Source organism: Spodoptera frugiperda, chromosome 15 (genome assembly GCF_023101765.2).
Source record: "Spodoptera frugiperda isolate SF20-4 chromosome 15, AGI-APGP_CSIRO_Sfru_2.0, whole genome shotgun sequence".
Classification (NCBI taxonomy): domain Eukaryota; kingdom Metazoa; phylum Arthropoda; class Insecta; order Lepidoptera; family Noctuidae; genus Spodoptera; species Spodoptera frugiperda.
Window position 1 is genome coordinate 611,732 of NC_064226.1, and position 23,494 is coordinate 635,225.

At 35.2% G+C, this 23,494-nt stretch overlaps 1 protein-coding gene across 2 annotated transcripts in view; it reads right to left on the reverse strand.

Moving 5' to 3' along the window:
• Positions 1-22,199, reverse strand: part of LOC118274558 (solute carrier organic anion transporter family member 4A1) — a 54,091-nt gene extending 31,892 nt beyond the window's left edge. The window contains exons 1-3 of one of the 2 annotated variants that reach the window (XM_035592124.2): positions 21,943-22,199; positions 9,196-9,321; positions 377-536 (exon numbers count right to left, since the gene is read on the reverse strand). In XM_035592124.2, coding sequence (XP_035448017.2) covers positions 377-536; positions 9,196-9,315 — 280 coding nt within the window. In that variant the 5' untranslated portion in view covers positions 9,316-9,321; positions 21,943-22,199. Of the gene's footprint in view, positions 1-376; positions 537-7,819; positions 7,999-9,195; positions 9,322-21,942 lie in introns of those variants that run through there. The other variant, XM_035592132.2, reaches the window with a different exon arrangement.
• Positions 22,200-23,494: the final 1,295 nt, after the last annotated feature.

The window sequence follows — 23,494 nt, forward strand, 5'->3', positions numbered from 1 at the left end:
ACCATATTGACCTCTCCTACATAAATGGTTACATACCACGTAATGGTTAGGTAATGGTACGTTAAAGTAAAACAAAATCTACAGTTTGTAACCAGTTACCGTATAGGTAATTAAATTACCAAATAAAAGGTGTTTTGGCCCTATTTACACCTACTTCTCTTAACTTCTCCTGGGTCCTTAAGTTTTTTAGTTTAGTTGTTAATATTATGTTTTATGTTGTAAAAAATTATATAAAAGTCTTAAATTAACCTCGGTCCTTGTACCAGGACATACCTACACGAAACAATTAGATCCTCAACAACGTTTTATGCTTAACAGGAACATTTGTTCCATCCTTACTTAATATAAATCAAATATCGAGTTTTCCAAGTCTTACCTTGTATGGCTCCAGCCCAGCAGAGCCAGAACAGCGCCCACTTGGCAGTCCTGAACCGCTGCAGCCACGAGGGTCGGAACATGCCCCATCCACACTTGAGGGAATGCTCCTCATCATGAGCAGTTTGCTTTGGAGACACATGGTCAGCTTCTGTTGAGGCCTGGGGGGAAGAGAGGTGCTGTATGTTATTTTGAACTGTAAGTTAAGATAGTAGCTTATTCGCTTATTGTAGGTTATTTTTATATTATATTATTTTTATTTTTAAGTAAAAAGCTTCTACCAATTTTTTTATTCACTAATCCATCGTGAGCTTAAAAGAAAATAACTAAATTTGTAATGAGGATTGTGTACAAATTACACGATACATGGAAATATTGGACATAGTAGATGAAACTGCAGAATGCACCCCTATGTTTTCCAACCATTATACACAATCATAATTTCTATTTGACTACGGTACCAGAAAGGAAATTAAATAAATCAAAAACTAACAATAACTCATGTAGCAATCAAAACAAAAGATCCTTCGAGATGGGCGGTACCCACTTAAAGGATTGGAATCATACAAGAGTGGTACTATCTCAATATAAGTGATTTATTTGATGGCCCCTTATAAATAATTGTATTAGATAGTGCAACAGTACTTTAAATTACTTTATATCTCTCAAGGATCAATTGAAGTAATGCTATCATTGATGGTAATCTCAAGGAAGTGTACAATATTAGAATACTTTTGTCTACGATCTATTTTATTTAAAACGCAAAATAAATGTAACATTGATATGATAACCATTTACATAATAACTTAAGACAGAAGGTCCCTTAAATAGGGACTAAATAAAATAACCGACTTGGTACTACATAGATCTCACTACTTTTTACGGTAGGAAAACTGAGGTGCGAGACTTGGACTTTTTTACAGGATGTTTTTGGTATAGTTTTGTCTACTTAGGATATGTATAGTTAATGCTATGTTTTAAACAAATACAATACGTATAATGACATAGATGGGTATGGCACTGGATAGATGACATTGTCAAAATCGTGAGCAACAGATAAATCCAAGCGTGGTGGATAATCGTTCGGCGTGACGAACTAATGGATGCGCTTTTGTCAAGCAGTGGAAGGTGACCATGATGACGATGGTTATTATTTATTGAAGGGACCTACTTTAAGATCTACTTCAGTAGCTATGTTTCTAGTTCCATTGAAAATTGGACCGAAGCATTCTCTCCACTAATACTGTGATTGTAGTAAACAGCTAGACAATTCTTTAATTGTCGATTCGAAACATTGGAAGTGGGCTCGATCGCGATCCGCCATGCCATTATTTATTTATTTTATTTTCAGCCATGGTCGTCCCACTGCAGGGCAAAGGCCTCCCTACCCTCCTTCCACTCGTCTCTATCCAGAGCTTTCTGTGGCCAATCCTTTTCGTAGGCGTCGAGTTCATCCCGCCATCTCCTTCTGGGCCTGCCGCGATGTCTAGTGACGTTGAGTGGGCTCCACTCAGTGGTGAGTTTTGCCCACTGCTCGTCGGCATGCCATTGGTTGTGAGAATAATCTCGACCAATGACGGGCGAGAATGCGATCAAGCTCACTTCGAATGTTTTGAATTAACAATTACAGAATAGCCCAACTGTTCGTGATTTTCACGAAAACAGAAAAAATCTTTGCTTAAGGAAATAAGGTATTTCTTTTGTAGTTTTTGTTTATATGATGAAATAAATAATGCAGGCCATTATGTTAGCCTTTAACTAATTGACTGCAGTAGGTCATAAAGTATTGCAGCTAAAGTAAACTGGGACATTGTACAATCGTGTCTATGCCTAGCACTTAACACGAACCTGTGACCTGGATATTGCAATGCCGTGTTTTCATTGGGCCTGGTATCAATTAGTTACTGTTCAGTTTGACATGAAGAGTATAGTTTATGATAGCGGTGAAAATATTGTAAACTTGTTGATCTGACTGACTTGACTGCACGGTTAGTGCGGTGGCTGGGCAACTGGCTACCACGCAACGTGTAGCGGGTTCGATTCCCGCACGGAGCAATTCTTTGTGTGACCCACAAATTGGTCTTTCGGGTCTGGGTGTAATGTGCATGTGAATTTGTATGTTTGTAAACGCACCCACGACACAGGATAAAATTTTAGTGTGGGGCTACGTTTTTAAAAAGAAAAAAATCTATGATCTTATAGAGACTTTGTCGACCGAATACTGATGGCTTCGTGATTGCAATTCTCAGTTCAGACATGATTGTGTTGTCAGTTTCGAATGGAGTTAAAGAGAGAGAGGCAAAGAATATTGATTGGTGGGAATATACCCAGAAATGAGTAAGTGGAAGATTTTGAATACGTACCTACTCGTATTTATTACGCAGAATAGACTCTTATTACGTGGATCATAATAACTAAAGTGATTCGTGGAAAATACACGTAGGGTCGGGTGTCTCACATTGAACCAGGCAGCTACATTTAACCACCGCCGAATCTCGAAAATGTGACATTGCTAAAGTGCGCTAATATGAGTAAAAGAGAGGTATTTACGTTCCATTCCTGCCCACTAGTTTACGTGGCGATCGCGAGCAAAGTGTTTTTATAAGGAGCATTCGAAAGCAAACTGACTCAAAAAGTAAGTCTTTTTTGCAAATTCAATTCTTTTTTAGCTTTTTTCGATTAAATAATATCAATTTAATTATATATACATTGTTTTCTATGGTTAGTTAGCAATTAAAAGCGCTATAATTCGTGTTTTTACGAGATTGATTTGCCGGTAAAATATTGAAGTTAGTTATCAAAACGTGGTGTGTCTCACAGTGAGCCACCTGAGGGTGGTACACATTGAGCCCTGGAACATTACGTACATCCCAGTCACTAAATGAGTTTATTTAAAGAAATGTTTTTAATTTGTTATAAAATGGTGCGAAACGAAGTGTTAACAAGAAAAGTGGTGGGCATTTGGCTGGCAACATGCTTAAAGCCCTTAAACTGCACAGGTGAAAGTATTCGTATAAGATTTAAAGTGATTTTAATAAAATTAAATATAAGGCTGATTATTAGACTGTTGAATAGTTTGTTTTATAATAAATAAAAATGGTATAATTCACTATTCCTGTTTTTATTATTCTCACAAAGTTTTTCGCTTTGATTTCGCTTATAAATGGAACTAGAATACATAGAAATAAGGTGGCTAAATGTGGACCATACCCTGGTTAAATGTGTACCACCTGAAGTACTCATTGAACCAAAAATCATTTTTCATGAAAACCTTGTTTACACTGAAACTAAAAGGAATATGAGAAATTAATGTTTTACAAAATTAAAGCTAGATAAATTTGCTAAGTATACACAAAAAATTAAAGATATTGATTGAAAATCCAGCCCACTATGAGACTTTGAAATTTACCTGGTTCAATGTGAGACACCTTACCATACTTGATATTTTTGTTGTTACAGGATGAGTTTAAATGTTTACGTAACTAAATATGTATGTAGGTATGTATGTATGTATATATATCTAAATGCGCATCTGCGGATATTTGGTAAACACTCCATAAATGTAAGCTTATCGCCGATGATTAGTGATAAGTGCAGCATTAGGAAATAGACTAATAGCCTAAAATAAGTACGTATTGTTTCCATTAGTCCTTATCCGATTCTGAGAGGCTATTTTTCCGACTTCCTAATAACTGTGATTGTATAATTTCTGGTCGATCGATTGACATTATTAGACGTGTTGTATGACTTAAGAACTGCAAAGGTAACTAACATACTGAAAGTAGGCTCAATATTATGCAATACTGCAAAACCAAATATTTATATACATATAGCTGTGCACGGTAAAGGGATGGTGATGACGATTAAGCTTTTGCAATGCAGAAAAAATACATTGTAGGTAAGGCACAACTACACACAAAAATATGTAGTCAAGACACAGATAAGAAAAAAGACTGCGATCGACTGAATTTAACCTGATATAAATTAAACTCGGAATCGTCTCACGGACGACAGAGCTTGTGGCCACTTCGGTAGACTATAAGATGAAAGTTACAAGATGAGTGGATCTCATCATATAACTTTTTCCAAAGTTAGAGACTACAATAAGCAGAATCTCATAAAAAATCTCTGATTATCCGTAAGTAAAGAGTTGGGGTAAAATGGCAATGAGTTGGTCTACGACCTATGACATAATTTGTATCGCATAATTTCCCATCGATCGCTCGACCTCATGGTGTATATTCTACAAATAACTGCAATGTTCTGATACGTAATTGTTGTGCTAGTGTTTACTTAATGGGTCGATCGGGTAAACCTTTTGGATGGACTTTTCTTTTTTGTCTGCACTGATTGCAGTAAACTCGAAAGTTATTACCTCTCTTTTTAGAGTTCCGTAGCCAAATGGCAAAAAACGGAACCCTTATAGATTTATCATGTCTGTCTGTCCGTCCGTCAGTCCGTATGTCACAGCCATTTATTTTGGCATATGGGTATCACACGCCATCAATGAAGCTTTCTTTTCACATTTAAATCACCCATATTTTCCCGTAAGAAAATGTAGATCGAAAATTGAGACTTATTACAGTTTTTTTTTATGTTTAGCAATGACCCCTACCAAGTTCAAGTGTTAAAATAAAAATAACTAAAATACAAAGACGAAACGGGACGCAGTGGGTGTTTCCGTCTTATGGAAGTGAGTCCATCGTTTGAATCATACCTCCTGACTCCTGGCTCCTACCGCAGCTGAGCGATTTATTAAATTAGATCATTTCGACTTCATTGCAATGCGGTGACTCTTTACTTTGCCTTTACTTTACTGTTAATGCTGACAAAAGTGTTTTTAAGGTCCAATCCGATTAGTCAAAGTTTAACAGTAGGTAATATATTGGAAAAATATTAAAATTACCAACATTATTCAAGATTACATCTCAATATCATCGGTCATTACACTCACTAAACGTTTGAATAACATCGTACGCGTGTAAACATAATTCCAGCACTTATAAAGTCGAATGTATTTCTGGGCGAAATCTCTTCACCCTATTAAAGATCACGTGTGTCCCATGAATGGCCTATAAATGGGTCCATACAGGCTACACAATGGGCTTGTAGACTCACAATGTGTCACAACAGCTTGTATCCTGTACTTTGTACTCGAGTACGAGCGAGCTCTTCTGACGGTGCTGCCAGAAGAATGAGTTCCAATTGAATATGTATCGTGTGCTCTTAATGCGGAAGTCTGATGTGTATTGTTGGTGAATGAGTGGTGAGCTGGTGATGGAAACTAACAGGAGATGAGTTGATATCGTCCTTTTGTACGGATATGTTGCTAAGTCCATTGATAATTTAAAGCAGTGGTTCTCAACCTGTGGTCCGCAGAAGACAAAATATGGCCCGCGAAATGAAAAATGAAATACACAAGATCTTTGTCCGATAATACCACGGTTAATTTTCCATTTCAAAAGAGACAACTGAGACGAGCGACTGATTTCAATAATCCAAAAGTTACTATTTTTATGAGTGAATGAGAAAATCAAAGTGTCCGGAGGGGCCAAATAAAAAAAAAGTATAAATAGTGGTAACAAGATTTTTAAAAATAATCATAAAAATGTTCCTTGACCAGAAAAAGGTTGGGACCTCCTGCTTTAAAGACACTTTATGATGGTTACTATGGAATAGCTATTGCTAAGTCTGTGCGAATACACTCTAAAAATGAATAAAATCCCTTTGCCTGTAGACAATAATTTATCATGATATATGTTTGTTTTGTTTCACACAAATCCGAACGCTACAATTAATAGGCAACAAAATATCACCTATTTCCATGTCAGGTTGACAGCGAAATTACCCCATGTTCTTCCATACTAGGTCGTTAGCTTTTCAAGGTCGGGAGTTCGAAACACCCTAGATTACCTATAGGCTGATTTAGTTCTAAGTGCTTGGTTAGAAGTTACCTAAGATTTACGATAAAGAATTTAGTTTATAAATACTATTTAGTTGAATTTTATGGAAAACTAATAGGCTGGTAATTGCGTGATTTTTTTTTTATCTGCTTAGAATAAACAAGGCAGGCTAGTCACCTCAAAGTTTTTAAATATTTATGAGATGTGTTCAAAATTTTTTTATTAAAAAAATTGGTAACTAATAGGATTGTAATAAACTTAACTATTATTTATGTTTTTAGTTTTCTTGACTAGCTACAAATTTATGATAAGCGTCTTAATGGACAGTTTTTAGTCAATGTATAAAAGTAAACTTTCGTTTGAGTTAAAATTGACAATACTAAATTGAACAGAAGAAAAATATCAAGGAAACCGTTCTCTTTCTTTTGCTATAGAAAACTTATTAAAAATTTCGGCATTTCCTAATACGATAGATAAATTGACCAGGGAAATTGACCATGTCGGAAACAAAGTTGCACAAACACATTTGCATTGTATGTAGTAAAGTAAGCGTCTATAATTACGCCATTTATGATGTTGTTATAGATAACGCAATCACTTATGTTTTTGCACGTTATAATTACACGTCTGTACCATTAGTACGAGTTTGCTTTACGTTGAACGAAAACGAAATGAAAGCGCGTTCGGCGCTCTTATTGGCCGACAGGAATGAACCAACCAATCACAGCGCCGAATGCGACCATGTTTCGATCTTGTTAAACGTTAAACTCTTATTAAGCCCTCTGCTTATTTTCAGACGGACTAAACAATTTTCTGTAGCCAAATGCCTATTAATTTTTAGTGTAGTCTGATGTTTTTTTATTAAATGGGATGATTACAACTTTATTATGTTTTCTATTTCATTACAAGATACTCTACAAATGCTAAAAATTAAAACATTCTGGCATTGTAAATGTGAACAATAACTTCAGTAAAATTAACGACTTTATTTTTCTTACCGGTCTCAGGTAGACATAATATTATGTTTGGGTAGTAACTGTCTGTCATATCATATTAGGTATATCTTATATTTTATTATCATAAACGGTAAATAAATATGAAAATGTCATGTTATTTATCAATGAGTAAGAAACCTCAAGGTTGAGGGCACAAGTTCACACGAAAACCAGGCAGCCATGGAAATATTGCGTGCGTGAAATCTTCACATGTCATGAAAACAAATAATAATACATATATATTATACGCCATTTTGTTTTATTGATGATGATAGTAATAGTGGTAAAAAACTGCTTTAAACATAGATACGATTTTTGTGTTGAAAGTCAAGGTTGGTTTTCATTGGGGTTGTAAGAAAATTTTGTGATGTTAGAAAAGAGTTTTCGTTACTTATTGTTTTTTTTTGTGTGCCCTCCATATATTAAAATAAATATTTTGTATGTAATTTAAAAAAAATCCGTTCTAAAAATCAAAAAAAAAATCTACATTTTTTTTTCAAACCAAAAAATCTAAAAGTAGGTAATAATAAAAGCAAAATTAATTACCATTATTACAAAAATAATCAACCGCCTTGCACCTACACTTCTAACTTCAAAACCATTCCGTTTTCAAATTCAAACTTGGAACGCGTAACGTTTCGTAAAAGTTTGGTTCGGTGGCGGAGCGAGCCGAGCGGCGCGACTATGGGCGGGCGGGACGACCCCACGCGAGCGACTGAGGGCTACTCCGGCACACCACCGATTATAAACAGGGACCATAGTATATGCACGATATACAGATAAATACAGGAAGTTATGATGACTGAAATTATTTAATCGCTCTGTCGATAGCATTGCACAAGATTTACGTAGTTGATATCATGAGAGATAGATATGTATAGATAGTTCTAAAATTGCATTGGTGTTGTTTGGTTTGTTGTTAAACAACTGTGGGTAAAAGGTTACAAGAGTTTCGAGTTACGAATAGTTATGAATTTAATACTTTTGTCAATTAGATCGATTTCTGAAAATTACATGACTCTTGAGATTTCAGTAATACATTTTTATTTTCTACTTGATTATGAAGTCTCAAAAAACGTATAAACTTTAGCCATCCAACATGGACGATTTAAACCCATCTCTTTTAATATCGAACGGAAGTTAACTAACGAATTAATTTAGCCTCCTTGAGCAACAGTCGAGAGCACTCTACTTTTTAATCTGTACTCCGCCGTAGTACTGCGCACGTGCGAACTTGACGTGACTTTAATTTGAATTTGGAACATAATGAAATTCGCGCCATATTTATGGCTTTAGGAGGGAAATCGAGAATGGAAGGCGAGAGGTACTTAGTTTTCTACTCGTTTTAAAGTACTTTGAGAATTTTAATATTCTCATTTCTTGTGGTGTTTATGAGACAAGTCTTAGCGATCATGACAACAGTATCTACTAACCCTGCCGTCAAATAATGAAATAATGTACGTAAGTAATGATAAGAACCAATAATATAATTGATTTTTAATCACAGAATAGATCTATTCTGTGTTTTAATGACCTTAAAAATGTAATTTCCCAAAGCAGGTCAGAGGACCGGCTGGTCACCATTACCTCTATCATACTTTGATGTTCACAGAACACATTACTTACTCGTTAATGCGGAAAATATCTAAACAATAGCAACAATAAAGCGAGCCTTAAGTTCTCAATCGGTATGGCATAGTGATGGAGGACCACTCTGTGGACCTTTCTGCCACATATTTGGGAGATGGGACTTGATGGGACATAAGACTTTAACCTCCGTACTCAGAGCCATTTAATGCTTACTTAACCCAGTCCTTAGCAACTGTTTTCAGAACAAAATCGTAACTAACGCAGCAATAAGTCCAATAAGTTCCTAACAGTAACAGTTATAATAAACATAAGATACTCAATTAACAATGTACCTGCGTCCTAGTGTGGTGCTCATCATCCCGCCGGCCAGTCCGGAGGTCTATGGTGTGGAACCCATCGTCAGCACCCTCGAACGCCTTGTTGACGCACCCTCCCACACCGTCCGCCGGCATCGTGCTCTGAGGACAACGACACACTGACAAACACACACATTTACGTACCTTATACATAATTAAGCACTTCCTACGTTACAAATAGATGTAGCCTAGATTTGTCAAGTTTTCTAATCGATTATTTCAAGTTTCTGGTTATTGGGCGGCTCTGATTTCTTGTTTATTGTTTTGTTTTAATGTTTTCTTGGTTCCTACGGGTTATTGATACTTTATTTGTTGTTTGTGAAGTTTTACAGTCTTCTTTTTAAAGCGGTAGGGTGATGGAATTTCGAACTAAATGTAGAAGTCTGTATTAAATGTTATGATGGAACGAGATCGTGACTTGATTTCTAGAGGTTTTATGAGTCTCAGATTTCTCTATACAGACGAGTTTTTATAAGAAAACAAGTTTAACTTAGTTAGTAATACAAGTAATACTAATCGGATGATTTTAAAAAGAATATTGGTTTCAACACTTGTTTTAATAGTGTTCCTCATCAAGACTAGGTTTAGATAGTGTGTAGGTAACCAAGTAAGATAAGTACATGTAATTAAGGCATGAAAATGTGGAAAAAAAAATCTTTAAATACCTAAAACTATTTGACCTCAATATCCCATGTCGCGACAACACATGAATGGGAGAAGCAACAATGACGGTCTGTCGGTCTCCATAAAAAGAGTGGGTACTTCGAAAAGTGTACGCACACAATGTAACAATGGTGTGTCATGGGAATCGACACATTCCATCAATCCCGTACATCACACGTGATTAGGGCTGGTTGATAGTTACAGTCGTAGCATAAGTGGCATTAAGCTAAAAATAACAAAATATTCATCTACATATAGCTAAGATAGATTGAAAGTCAGTGCAGCAGGTTGTAAGTCTTAAAAAAATAATTATAGACAGTTGTGGCTACAATACATTGTGCAACTTCATTAAAAACTAAATCTAATTAATTATATTTAGCACTTGTTAAATATCAAGGCAAAACTACGCAATGTCTAAACTCTTAAGTTTAAGACCGTACCGTCCTTGAGTTTTCGTAGGTTACCGGGCCTCCGGCTTGGAAAGCAGGAGTAGCAACGGGGTGGTTTTTAGTTAGTAAGAGTGTCACTCCCTCTCGCCCAAGATGAGAGCAGTTATTGAATGATTTAGCCCCCTAAAAAAAAATCCTTGAGTCTTTAGGTCTTCGCTAAAACCGGTCCCCAGATAGTTGTGATCACTTGACTAAAGACACAGTTAGTTACAATGGAATTTGAAACTAATGGCCATGGCAACTAATTAAATTTAGTGACATTCAAAAATCTAGAATACTCTTGATCTCGTTTCCTCGTTATCCAAATATTAGCGCTAACAGACGACACACTTTCTACCATCCGCGGAATCGAATTACGGTAAACTACTAATGATCCGCGATTGGTTTACAACAGTAACTACCTAGTCTCTATAATCTAAAAACATCTGTCGGAGTTAAAGAATGTTTAAAGTTCATATAAAATTGTCTCTCTCTCTAGTGTTTTTGTTATGACAGTGTTTTTAAAAAGCACTACGCAAGCGTTCTTTCATGTCGCTTTTCGTGGAGGCCGTGGTATCACTCCGGTCGAGCCGACCCACTCGTACCGAAGCATGGCTCCCCCACACTAAATGCTATTTACTAGTCAGAATTTATCATAAATAAGTAAAGTATACCCTTCCTACAGTTAAGCAAAAATTAAATAATAAGTACTTTGCCCATTTATTGCAAGTTTAATCTATTAATGCCACTTTACGTGCCATAATGTGCACCTCTGCCTACCCCTTCGGGGATTAAAGGCGTGACGATATGTATGTATGTATGTATGTTTAATCTATTAATATCTGTAAAACGATATTACTAAAAGTAGGTGTAACTTTTCTTTTCGACATAGATTATATGCACGGAACAAAATGAACATGGAAACTAAGTAAAGTTATATGTCATTGTGTAAGTGAGGTTACCAGAGGCCCGATTACCCCCCCCCCCCTTCCGAATCCCCGATTCCCCAACAACTTAAATCCCTAACCCCAAAAAGGCTGGCACACACTTGTAAAGCTTCTGGTGTTTCGAGTGTCCTTGAGCAGCGCCAATTGCTTACCATCAGGTGAAACATCTGCTCGTTTAACAAAATTATACAAAACGTGACCATAAGAATATCAATTAACTATTGTTACTAATTACATTAACAATTAGTAGCATATCTACATTGTCAGGGAATGACATGATTTTGATATCTAGCATGATTAATTGACATTGTTCCAATCTTATTGATTGCCCTCTGATTGATTGGTCACTATCAATCAATTAGCAACGCAGCGCAGATGACACTAATTTAGCTATTGTTTTAGTGTGGAACAAATGATATGTGAGTAGGTCCACTGTTGCAATATAGTCATTAAACTAGTCTATATCAATTTAAAAACAGATTGAAAAATTAATAACAATTTTTAGGTAATTAATATTTACTTAATAGTTCGTTAATACTAGTTAGGTACATTTTGTCATTAATTCTAAGAAGTAAATTAATACTACTTACAAATGGCATTACACGCAACGAAAAGCACCAAAACTGCAATTCCACTCTTCCACTATCAAATTACCCACAAAAAGCTCCTGCCGTAAACTGGCAACCCTAATCTACATCCGAGTGGGTGCGCACGCGCCGGGCGTACCTTTCTTTCTACTTGTGACGTCATAACGCTCCGGTTCTGTGTCAGTGCGCGCGCGCAACACACCTGTTGCATTGTTGTCAGATCTCTGAGCTCTGTTACCTGTATTATGTAAGCTGACCGAATATCTCATTTTGCCAATTTACACACAAAAAAGGTGAAGTTTAAAACGCTACCTGGTATCAGTTGTTGGTAAACAATAGATGGTGGTCCATATAAAATGTTGTTGGCAGTCCATCGCAGGTAATAAATATTGATCGGAGTTTAAAAAAAAGTTACGGTTTGACAGTTGAACTTTGAGATAAATGTGCAGGTGATAGAGATCTTTTGGCACAATATGGGATTATTTTTCCCCAATTTACTCATAAGCTCTAACATATAACACTTATTTTTTGCAAGATTGGGACATACAAACACCTAACATTCCACATTCAGAGTGGCCCTAACTACTGCATCAATCACATAAAAGATATATTCGCCACTTTTTTTAACACAATTCAAACAAGCCTATCTAACAAAATCCTACATTTATATTATATCGAGAATTAATTGATGAATTGCAACCGAGCGTTCACAATGACGCGGAAACCGATCCCAACTGACAACTAGATCATCGTGTTCCATCAACCAGAACAGCTGTCATTACCATCATTGGGCACACGAGCATTTATGATACAGGTATCATGGACATGGAACCATGCTATCGAAATCTATGCCGTGGTTTAAAAATTAGATAGTCCCGGGATTTATGTGTATAATGGTGGGATTCTCGTGTGGGACATTTCTGACATGGTGGTACAATTCGTGTCATGTTTCGTCCACATTAATATTAAAAACCTTCTTTAATATTATGGTTTCATCCAATTTACTTCATCATATCATCCATAAGACGTCCACTGCTGACAAAGGCCTCCCCAATGACTTCCAGATAGACCGGTTGGAAGCGACCTGCATCCAGCGGCTCCCTGCAACCTTGATCAGGTCGTCCACCTTGTTTAGTTTGTCCACCAATTTACTAAGTTGTGGACAAATTTTCGGTGAAACCTTCTACGAGTGATTCATTTGCACCATCTTCGTCAGATCGCGTTTTCATAGAGCCTCGCTGTCAAACTCCTTAGGTACAGGATTGATCTGAACCGAGGCGTGACATTGATCCCATCCACTCAAATCAATTTGACTTATCTTTACGCTTTCGCTTAATTAAGGATCGGAAAAAATAGAAGTTGATTGCGAGGTGTATTTAATGTCGACACTAGTTTTTTACTGTATATTAATGACAGAATAATTTGTCTCGCTTTACTAAAGGTCATCGTGGGCCGTACATATATTCATTGAATAGAACATACGAATTATTGCCTCCATATTGTTTCAAATCAAATTAAAAACTAATAGGCAAGTATGTAAGAAGATTTGCCTTAAACTTTTTAGGGATTGCATGAAAAATAGAACTACAGAATACATAAAAATGCATTGTTATTTTTTACTCAAAATTAGCAAGGTCGTAAGTAAATCCTAAAACAAGACTGGAGACAAAAACACCGCCCCAATTGTGTCCTCAAAAAAATTCTCTACAATCCACACTTAAATTAGACGTTACCGGTGAAAGAATCTACTATCAATACTCCAAGGTCGACGAGTGAACAGTCAACGACCTTACGACACTAATCATCATCATTCTTTCATAATGACACTACCGTCTAAATAGCACTACAATATCAAAATGCTGAGAGAATAAAAATATTCATAGCTAGAGAGATTCTTCCATAAATTAGCAATGTATTACATGCTTTAGATTACATAGTACAGTGTTAGGCAGGTGTACACTCGCGGGGATGCTTTACATGCCTCTGTGTGACCTATGCATATTCATGATGGCCGCCACTCGTTAAAAAATAACTTTGTTTTATAATGTTGTTTTTATTTTGCTGACGCCTGGCTGTGGTGTGGTGTGAAATGCTAAGGTACAAAGAGAACAGGCTTTATGTTTACTCGGTAGGTTATGTACGAGTTTTGCTAGTTCAGTTAATTACTTACTTTATGGAAGTAAAATTAACAGGAAACTGGTTTTTCTAGATTACGAGTATAGTGTCATTAATTGTAGCGTAGTCTATAGAGTTGTTGAATTTTTAAAAGTAAAACCTAGGATTAAACTTTAAGCAAAATTAGAGGCACTTAACTTTTTTAAATTAGTATCACATGCTCTTCTCGTGTCGCGATCAGAAACATATCAATCCTATTCTACTAGCGTTGGAAGGGCCAACAGAACTTACGACAGACACAATAAGTATTTACTTGAGTTACTTGTAGTAATTTTATTGTCTTTACAATACTCCATAATGTTCTTTATCTCTATGTCTTCAGCTCAATGTCACCGCGTTTTAATTACTCTGATAAACAAAGCCAAAGAACTCGTAAATCTTCCGCAAATAAGGTGCTACGTATTTATAAAGTTTGGGAAACACGTGACACACAACTCATACAGAACTTGTAAGAATTAAAAAAAGTAATAACGAATCTGAAAACGAGGTGTAAATGAAAACTAAGAACCTAGGTCTTTATAGGATGTCGTGTGATAAAAAACATAATGTAAAAACTATTGAACATTTGTTCAATGGTTAGGAATTGTAGATATGTATTTACCTAGGTATTTCATTTAGAAAAAGAGACGACACCTTTAGATATTAGTTGTTTCGACACACAGCACCCCAACGCTGCTTATAGCAAAGGTCGACAATACATTATACAAAACTTTATAACGATGTTCTAGTTATTAGTAGAAGTAAACAAATTTACCAATTAAAACCACCACTTTCTGGCGGAGGGAAAAACATCCAATTACTTCTCCCGCGTTGGCGAAACGAGAGGAGGTGTCAGATTCTTACTAACTAAAAACCACCCCGTTCCTACTCCTGCTTTTCGAACCGGAGCCCCGGTAACCCGCTAGGCAGCCCGCAACTCCTGGTTAAAAATATACACTCACAAAGTCAACAGCGAGATGGTAAAACGAGAACACCTCACGTTCAGACCCGGAACAACATCTACAAGAACATACAACCATTGCATAAGTTGTAAACTAATATGTAACCGCGCCACGTCTGTGTGTAGTGAGTGGCCGATGAATGGCGTTGCGAAATCTCTGGGAGTTCTCTCGGCAATGGACCTTTATCTACGAAGGTAGGAAGTTCAACAACATCTGACTAGATGACCACCTTGCCACCACTTGGCACTGTGCCCACTTCCCACTGATTAGCATTCATGCATTGGAGTCTGATGGATTCTGGTCGTACGTTAAAGAGTTGTGTAATGTGTATGGGAAACATCTTATAATTACGGAACACATTCAACACGTGGATTATCGCTCCTATTGCTTTTCCTGAAAATTATTCGGTCTACGCGGACACTATGTGGTTGGGGTACTTATTTTGGGTATAAAGGGTGTAGATAATATTATACAGTTCTTATTTTTATCCATGAAATAAAATAGTGTAGATAATTTGTGCGATTTGTTAAAAACAGAACGCGCTACTCTTGAAACAAATGTCTAATTTTGGAAAAACAATGCAATTTCAGTTACAATAAAAAAATAACTTATACATAGATTGCTTAACCATAAAATATTATAATAACTATTTTGATTTGAAGTTACGACAGAAATACGTAATATTAATTCATTCATCGTATCATAAATATAGGGGAGGATTGTTTCACCCTTCGATCCGCGCAGTGGCGCTTGGGGGTTGTCGACACAAAACTGACACATAGCTCGATAGATGGTGTTGGGATCGAATTGAATCGCGCTATGGTTTCGTTACCGCGAATTCATGACCTCAGACGTCGATCGGGGAGTAAGTTAAGACTAATCATTTAACGTAAAGACTGACTTATGTAACACAACCAAGGTACACCGGACAATGCCTTAAACTCTTCCTTAGTATTAAGTAAATGTTAATATTAAGGTAACTTAAGGTAATTTTAAGTAGTTTGGTAAGTTATATAAGCAATTAGAGTCTGCGTTAATGATCTTTCTGATTTTATCTATTTTTGGGAAAGCCCGATTTGCTAGAGCAACGGGTTTCATTATAATGCGAAAATGTTGTAGAAATATCGAATCATGAATTACAATTATATTAGAAACTGAATTAGTTATATTTTATTTTAATTCGCGATTTTATCAAATACGAGTATAGGTATATGATTTTTTTAAACAATGAACATTTTCTTTATAAGAAATCCTCAAATTAAATAATCGTGTATTCTTTTTTTGAGACAGTATGGCAGTAGACTAATGCCATTTCACTACCTAAGTATACATAATACTAGCGACCCGCCCCGGCTACGCACGGGTGCAATGCTGATATGTTAAATACGCTACAGAAAAACTGTGAACGTTGTTTATAAAAAAACATAGCGGCCCGCTCCGGCTTTGCACGGGTTTAAAATATGTAACTCACTGAAAAAATGATAAAATCAATCCAGTAGATTTGATTTATTCATTTACTGCCCGTAGCCCGCACGCGTTTTTGGAGTACTTAAAACAATTCCCCTTTCCTTATCTTTGGAATATCTTTTATGCCGCCGCGCCGCGTCGCCGTAAACGCTACGTTCCGCAATTTTTAAATCTGTACATCTTCAAAAATATTGATTTAAATCAGATGCTGTAAAAGGCCAAATAGATCTATATTAAATCAACAATGTATTTAAGGTATTTAATTGGATAAGGATTAATGCTGTATTGGTTAAAATCGCTTCGAATATTAGTCATTATTTGTCGTAAAAAGTAAATGACAAAAAAATTTACTGTGGGATATCCATAAGAGATAGACATATACCATCGCGGAGTTTTCTGTAGACCTTTTCATTGTGTACAATACTTAGTACATTATTTTGATAAATCTCGTAGGATTCAGCCTGCGTTTGCAATGTAAGCGGAAAAAATGTAATTATTTGCGACATCACATTAGAAACCTCAAAAATAACAGTATTTGTCCACTATTTAATGGATGATATTATACATAAAAACCTTCCTCATGAGTTACTCTATCTATTAAAAAAAACCGCATCAAAATCCGTTGCGTAGTTTTAAAGATTTAAGCGTTCATAGGGACATACAACACACATGACAGAAAAAGCGACTTTGTTTTATACTATGTAGTGATGAGTAACATAACATAAATATCATCCTTTTATTTGCAAAAGGGTTAAGTAGAGATCAGACTCCACCTACGCTTTTGTAAAATTGGTATAAACTATCTAAAATAGATACTGGATTCAACAGACATTAATCCACAGAGATAATAAACATAAGCCTAGTCTTTACCTAGGTCTTAGTTAGTACTTAATCTAGGCATAAAATCTGTTATCAACACGAGATGTGTAGGCACGTTTACTGATAACAGAACAGTGATAATAGTCGTGCGTATTCAACCTTAATCATGTTCTTAATTACTGTTTTACGACTTTGTAAGTGTGACGTTATAAACAGACTAGATCACTGTCTTTATTTTTAGTATGTATATTTAAGTTTTTTTTTTAGGATTTGGAGATAAGATCTTATTTTTATTATCATAAGTTTGTTTGTTTGAATATTTGGATGTTCAGATGTTTGTTCGTCAATCACGCTGGAGCTACTGAACGGATTTTGATGTGGTATACAAACAGGGTATGAGCTGACTTGAGTGATAGAATACTTTTCTATTTTACTTTTTTGTAGTTAATCCTAAGGGGAACGCAGATGAAGCCACTGGCAGAAGAGACTAGCTGCATAACTTTCTGAATCTCTATTTTTATTGAATTTTAAAATTGTTCCAGTGTCTAATTTTTAAGCGTAAAGCTATAGTTTCTTTTTTATTAAAATAATAAAGTTTGCAACGATCCTTTGGGACATTGGTTAGTAAACCCTAGTGACCTATCCCACATAGTGTACAAATACATATAGAAATGTCCGTTACAACTAATTTAATTATTCGTATGTTACATACATATATGAATATGTTATGACACAACACGCTTGCTACGAAACATATACGATAAATCAAACAAACAATAAGTGCTAATTATTAAATACATAAAATTACTTCCGGCGATGTGTCTGTTGTAACAAAAGGTATACTTGCGTTGATAGACAAACCTCACGCAAATGGTTACAAGTTTGACTATAGGTACTATACGATGTCTAATGGGTTTGATAGCCGAATCGAGCAAAATTTGTTAGAATTTGAAACTAAATTTCTGTAAATAAATTATAAACATACAATGCTTCTTTTTCTGCTACGCTTATCTACACCCTAGGACAGAGATCGTAATATGGACGATACACCTCAACGTTCCATTTTTCCAAAGAAATATTTTTGAGGTCCTACAGGTGTCAACAATTTTTTGTTTTTTTTTTTTGGTAGTTCCTTACGCAAAATTCTTACTGATCTGGAGTCATATGTGTACTTCTGAAACTTGAATGTTAATTGTATCTGAAAATAGCGACAGGCAAAGAGCACATTTTGTAATCAATGACGTGCCCAAAATATTGTGCTGTGTACCATCAAAGGCACGCGTACCAATGGTTCGCCATCCCTGCCCTAGGACATAAGGCTATATAAAACAAAAGGCCGATTTTTTTTTTAAGGCACACATACAATACATTTAAATATGCAATAAAATTAACTATCTCATTTTTCATAGTCCCCATTTCAAGTAAATAAAAAGATTCTTATCATTATATTGTTTCATGACAAATTAAGTTAGCATTCGTCATACCGTCATGCGCCTACGCATGCTAAATTCATGCCTCCAAGATGGCGGACGTGAGAATTTTTATAAAACACAACTACCGTGGAATATTTAATTAATATTTACTTTTACTTGTTCTTAAGTTTTCTCTGTGTGTTTGTTATTCTGTTTGTAATGTCCGTTAATATTGTATTCCATTGTCTTACAAATTGTGAGGAAGAACTCATAGCTTTTATAATTAAAAACCATTTAAGAACGTAAATTAAAATGTAACAGTTTCCCACTAAGATTTCAATCAAAAGTTAGTCATTAACATGTGGGTCGATTAGTCTGCCAATCAATTACCTTATAGTTATTAAAATTACCTTATAGTTCGTACATAGTAATTCAACTATTACCCATAGTAACATATAGTACTTACGCATGGTAACCTTGAGAAGTCACAACTGTACAAATAGTTACTAAATAATCTTGGAAGTTGTAATAATTCTTAACTTAAACCTCTCCATTTATGAAAAATCGAACAATAACAAAACACGAATACATACACAACTTAGTTAATTGTATATAATAACAAAGAAATAAATACATTTATATAACTTGGTACATCTCGACACTAATAGAGACATAATTATTTTCTAATAGTAATAATATGAATGCTGTTATTTATTTGAAAGATCACGTTTTAGCTACAGTCGTGAGGCAGCTATTCTAAGAAATTAGTCGTGAACTAGTGTCAGATCACTAACATTTAGGATGATACGTGATGTCATAAGAAATTATAACTTCACAATATTAATTTTAGAGAAGAATTAAAATAAAAAAATCAATACTCTATCACCAACTAGCAAAAAAGATGTCGTGATCAAGAGTTTAAGATTTAGACAGATTTTCTCTTTCGACCCAATAATATAATCTATACCATTTATGTCCTTGAAGTATTTGTATATAAATAATATAATCCAAAGTTTCAAAGATATTACGAATGTATACTAAAGGAAATACATATTTAGGAAGAATTATACAAAAAGAATTGCCGGAATTAAGACAAACAAAACAAAAACTCAACCTATCACGTTTAATTCTGTAAAACTGAAACTGTTGAAAACATAACTACACGAAATTGCAACACGACACTTGTGGGAACGGACATAGATGGTCCTTGCATTGTCATGGATTAAAAAAAACTATTGTTGAAGAAGTCACAGTACAACAACGTTTTATGATCATAAACAGTTTCAAAGTCAAATCATTTATTCCAATTAAACCATAAATAAGTACTTTTGAAATGTCAACAAATAAAGAAATAAATAATAGTCTGTCAGTCTGTCCATCAGTGAAGCTAAGTGCTCGTCTCAAAGTGTAACTTCGAACGAAGAAGAACAAGCAAGAAACTCCATTCGCTACTCTTTAAAAAAAATACATGTTTACAATTTCTCAGTGGTTTCGAAAGGCACATGAAGGTTGCAGCTTGCAAATAATTGCAGACAATCATATTACATATTATATTAACAACGGTTTTTCTGTGTCAAAGTTACATAAACCACTTGTGTTGTGAAGTTGTGATAATCCACCAAGCAGGCTAACTTAAATGTCACTTGTTTATGTATGAAGTTATACCAAGTTACAATTTTATTATGCATGTAAACGTACAAATGTACTCGTAACTTTCATTTTCATTTCAATTTGAATTCATATCGTTTACAACTTCCTTACGTACCCAACTAATATTAACATGATTCTTAGGAAAACAATTAAGTTTGTTGTTAATTATTATGTTTACCAGCGTACTCACGTACCTACGTAACTGAACTCGACTAGTTTCAAGCGAAACTGGGGGCTCATATTCAAACAATTACATGAGTAGCAGGTATTTTCTTTATGGAATAGGTGGCAAACGAGCAGACGAGTCACCTGATGGCTAGCGATCAGCGCCGCCTATGGACACCCGCAACACCAGAGGAGTCACCGGTGCGTTGCCAGCATTATGGTTAATTGTCGAACGAAAGTTATAATAAGCAAAGAGTTTGGTATTGCTATGTTGACTCTATCTTCGTAAGTTCGTAATTAAGATGGATCATGGTTTCTAGACAAGTGATGTTATGTTTGGTCAAACTTTTCGAAGAATGCCGAAAGTTTTACGAGCGTTGGTATTAGACCCTGGCAACGACGTAGCCGGTATTTACGCAATACTTTTTTAAGGGGGGAATATCATCCAATGACTTCTCTCGCCATGGGCGAAGCGAGAGGGAGTGTCAGACTCTTATTGACTAAAACCACCCCGTTTCTACTCCTGCTTTTCGAGCCGGAGCCCCGGAAAACCCGCTAGGTAGTCCGTAGCTGCGCGTTTACGTACTTCAAAACAGAAACAATTTAAGACTACGTTCAAACAAATTAAACTATGTAGTTATAAAATCGGTTAACATGATCATTTGCCAAGTTTAGTCCATACGAGTACGTGTTCTGGTACACCTTGATCCACACCTCGCATAATTATGTACGCACAGCTTTAGTAAATAAAAGCGTTATGTGATAACATTCGTAGGTAAATAACATAACTTGTTATACATAATAATATAATAGATAGTCCATAAATAACTTCTTTACAATCGATTTTTGACTTTATTACAAAACTATACAGTTGGAAATCTAATAAAAAGTGAGGAACTGTGTCTGCTCGTTTGTCTTTATAAGCAACGATATTGTTTTTATGCTAGTTCTTCGAAAAACAGGTGTATCTTAAGATAAATAATTATGGATCTTAAAACAAGTGAATAGAGGTCATAATTAAGAAGACATTCATATATCTAATAATTATGATAATATAACATGTTATGTTCTATTAATACTGGGTTCAAATATTTAAATAAACCCAAATCGACAACGACGATATAAGAATAAACAAGTTACTCGTGGTAATAGTAATCAATTTTAACTTAGAAAAATAATAATAGACCTTATCCATCACTTTTTTCTAATCACTTAAACAATAGCATGATACCTATGTAGTTATGTAGTACCTAATAAATCAGGCACCCTTCAGACAGTTCTACTACGACGACGTAGTATTATAAAGGGTCTATTAAATATAATAATAGTCATTACTATTTTACTTTTAGTGGATATTTTACACAATGTAAGTATGTTACTGTTTTCAGAGTTCACAAAGATTAAGTACATAGGTAAAATGAAAAAATAAGAGACACTACAAGCTTTTCTACAAAGCTCATCACACTTACAATTTTCCTTCGCTTCTTGACCAATCACAATCCCATTTTAGAACAATCACAAACTTAAAGGATCACTTCACTTGCACTAGAATCACTTGCGTCAGAACGACCGGCGATTACTAAACGTAACACGACTGTGACGTAATATTAAAAAAAGGAAAGTAAAAGTTATCGTGCGCGGGATTCGCGATTCGAATTTTGAATTTGGAAGCGTTCGTGACGTGCGCGCGCTCACCTGTCGCACGGCAGACTGCGCGCGCAATGTGGTGTTGCCAGAATCCGGCTTGCAAACTTCCCCACAGTTTATCGTAATCTGCCCAATTAACATTTCCTATGTTTGCACTGATTGTTGTAGTTAGTTAATTAATCTCTTTATACTATGAAATAAAACGTCTTGGAAAATACCTGTTTCAAAGGTACATTTATAATCCTAGATACAACATTCCTAGAAAAACCTTTGCCGCTTATGTGTGTGTAAATAACACAGGTATTTAAAAATGTGGTGCGTATTTCTGTGAGTTAGGTACTATTAACACATAGTTAAATAATGACTAAGTAAATAAGTATTACACAGAATAATCATCTAGGAAATGAACCCTATGATACGTAGGTATGACTACTAGTTCCCATTAAATATGCCAATAGTAATTTTGTCATTCATCAGTATGTATTGCAGCTAAGTTTAAAGCATTTAATTAAATGACTGTACAAATAAAATTACCCACAAAAGCTGTAAAATTACCCCAAACAATAGCTTTGCTTGTTTCCCGAGCCTAGCCTTGCGGTCAAGGACCCAGCAACCTGCTAGGTGAGCTGACCGGCCAACGAGGGGTTGCCATAGAGAACATTACGACCAGTAGGTGCCACGGTCCACTGGCCAAAAATAGAAAAATATTACATTTAATTCATTCTGTGCGACCAAGCTTAAAAGAACTTACATGTTTAAAAAATGATTTTATCAGTGAAATAAATACTTACTATATAAAATTATACCATACTTTATAGCAGATAATTGCTGAGTAAAGCTATAATATCTATTAGAAAATCTATGTTTTATGGTTTTAAGACTAAGTTACGACTAAGTTAAGCAAGTTTCAATTTAGCTTTAGATACCTATTTAATTATTGGCTATAAAATATATATCTATACCAATGTTTTATGATACAAATAGAACCAAGAAAATAATCATAGATGTAAATTAAAACTGCGCCGCGTGCCATTTTGCATAACGACTGTACTAACATAATAATATTACTATGAAATAAAATAAGAGAAAAGTGTGTTTCTGGTGTAATATGAGAGAATGGAAGCTAAAAGATATGCAAAGCTAAGCTAAATAACTTTTTTAAAATCGAAATGAAGTTAGATGTCTAAATACAAAATGCAGATTTGAAACTACAACAAAGCTCGGGAGCACATTTCACATTTACGAGCTACGCTTTGCTATAACATGACGCAAGCATAATAGTGTTTTATATCATAAAACTATTAAAACATTAATCAAGACTATAAAAGATTTCTACTTTTTACACCAAACGGTAGATTTATGACAATGGCTTGT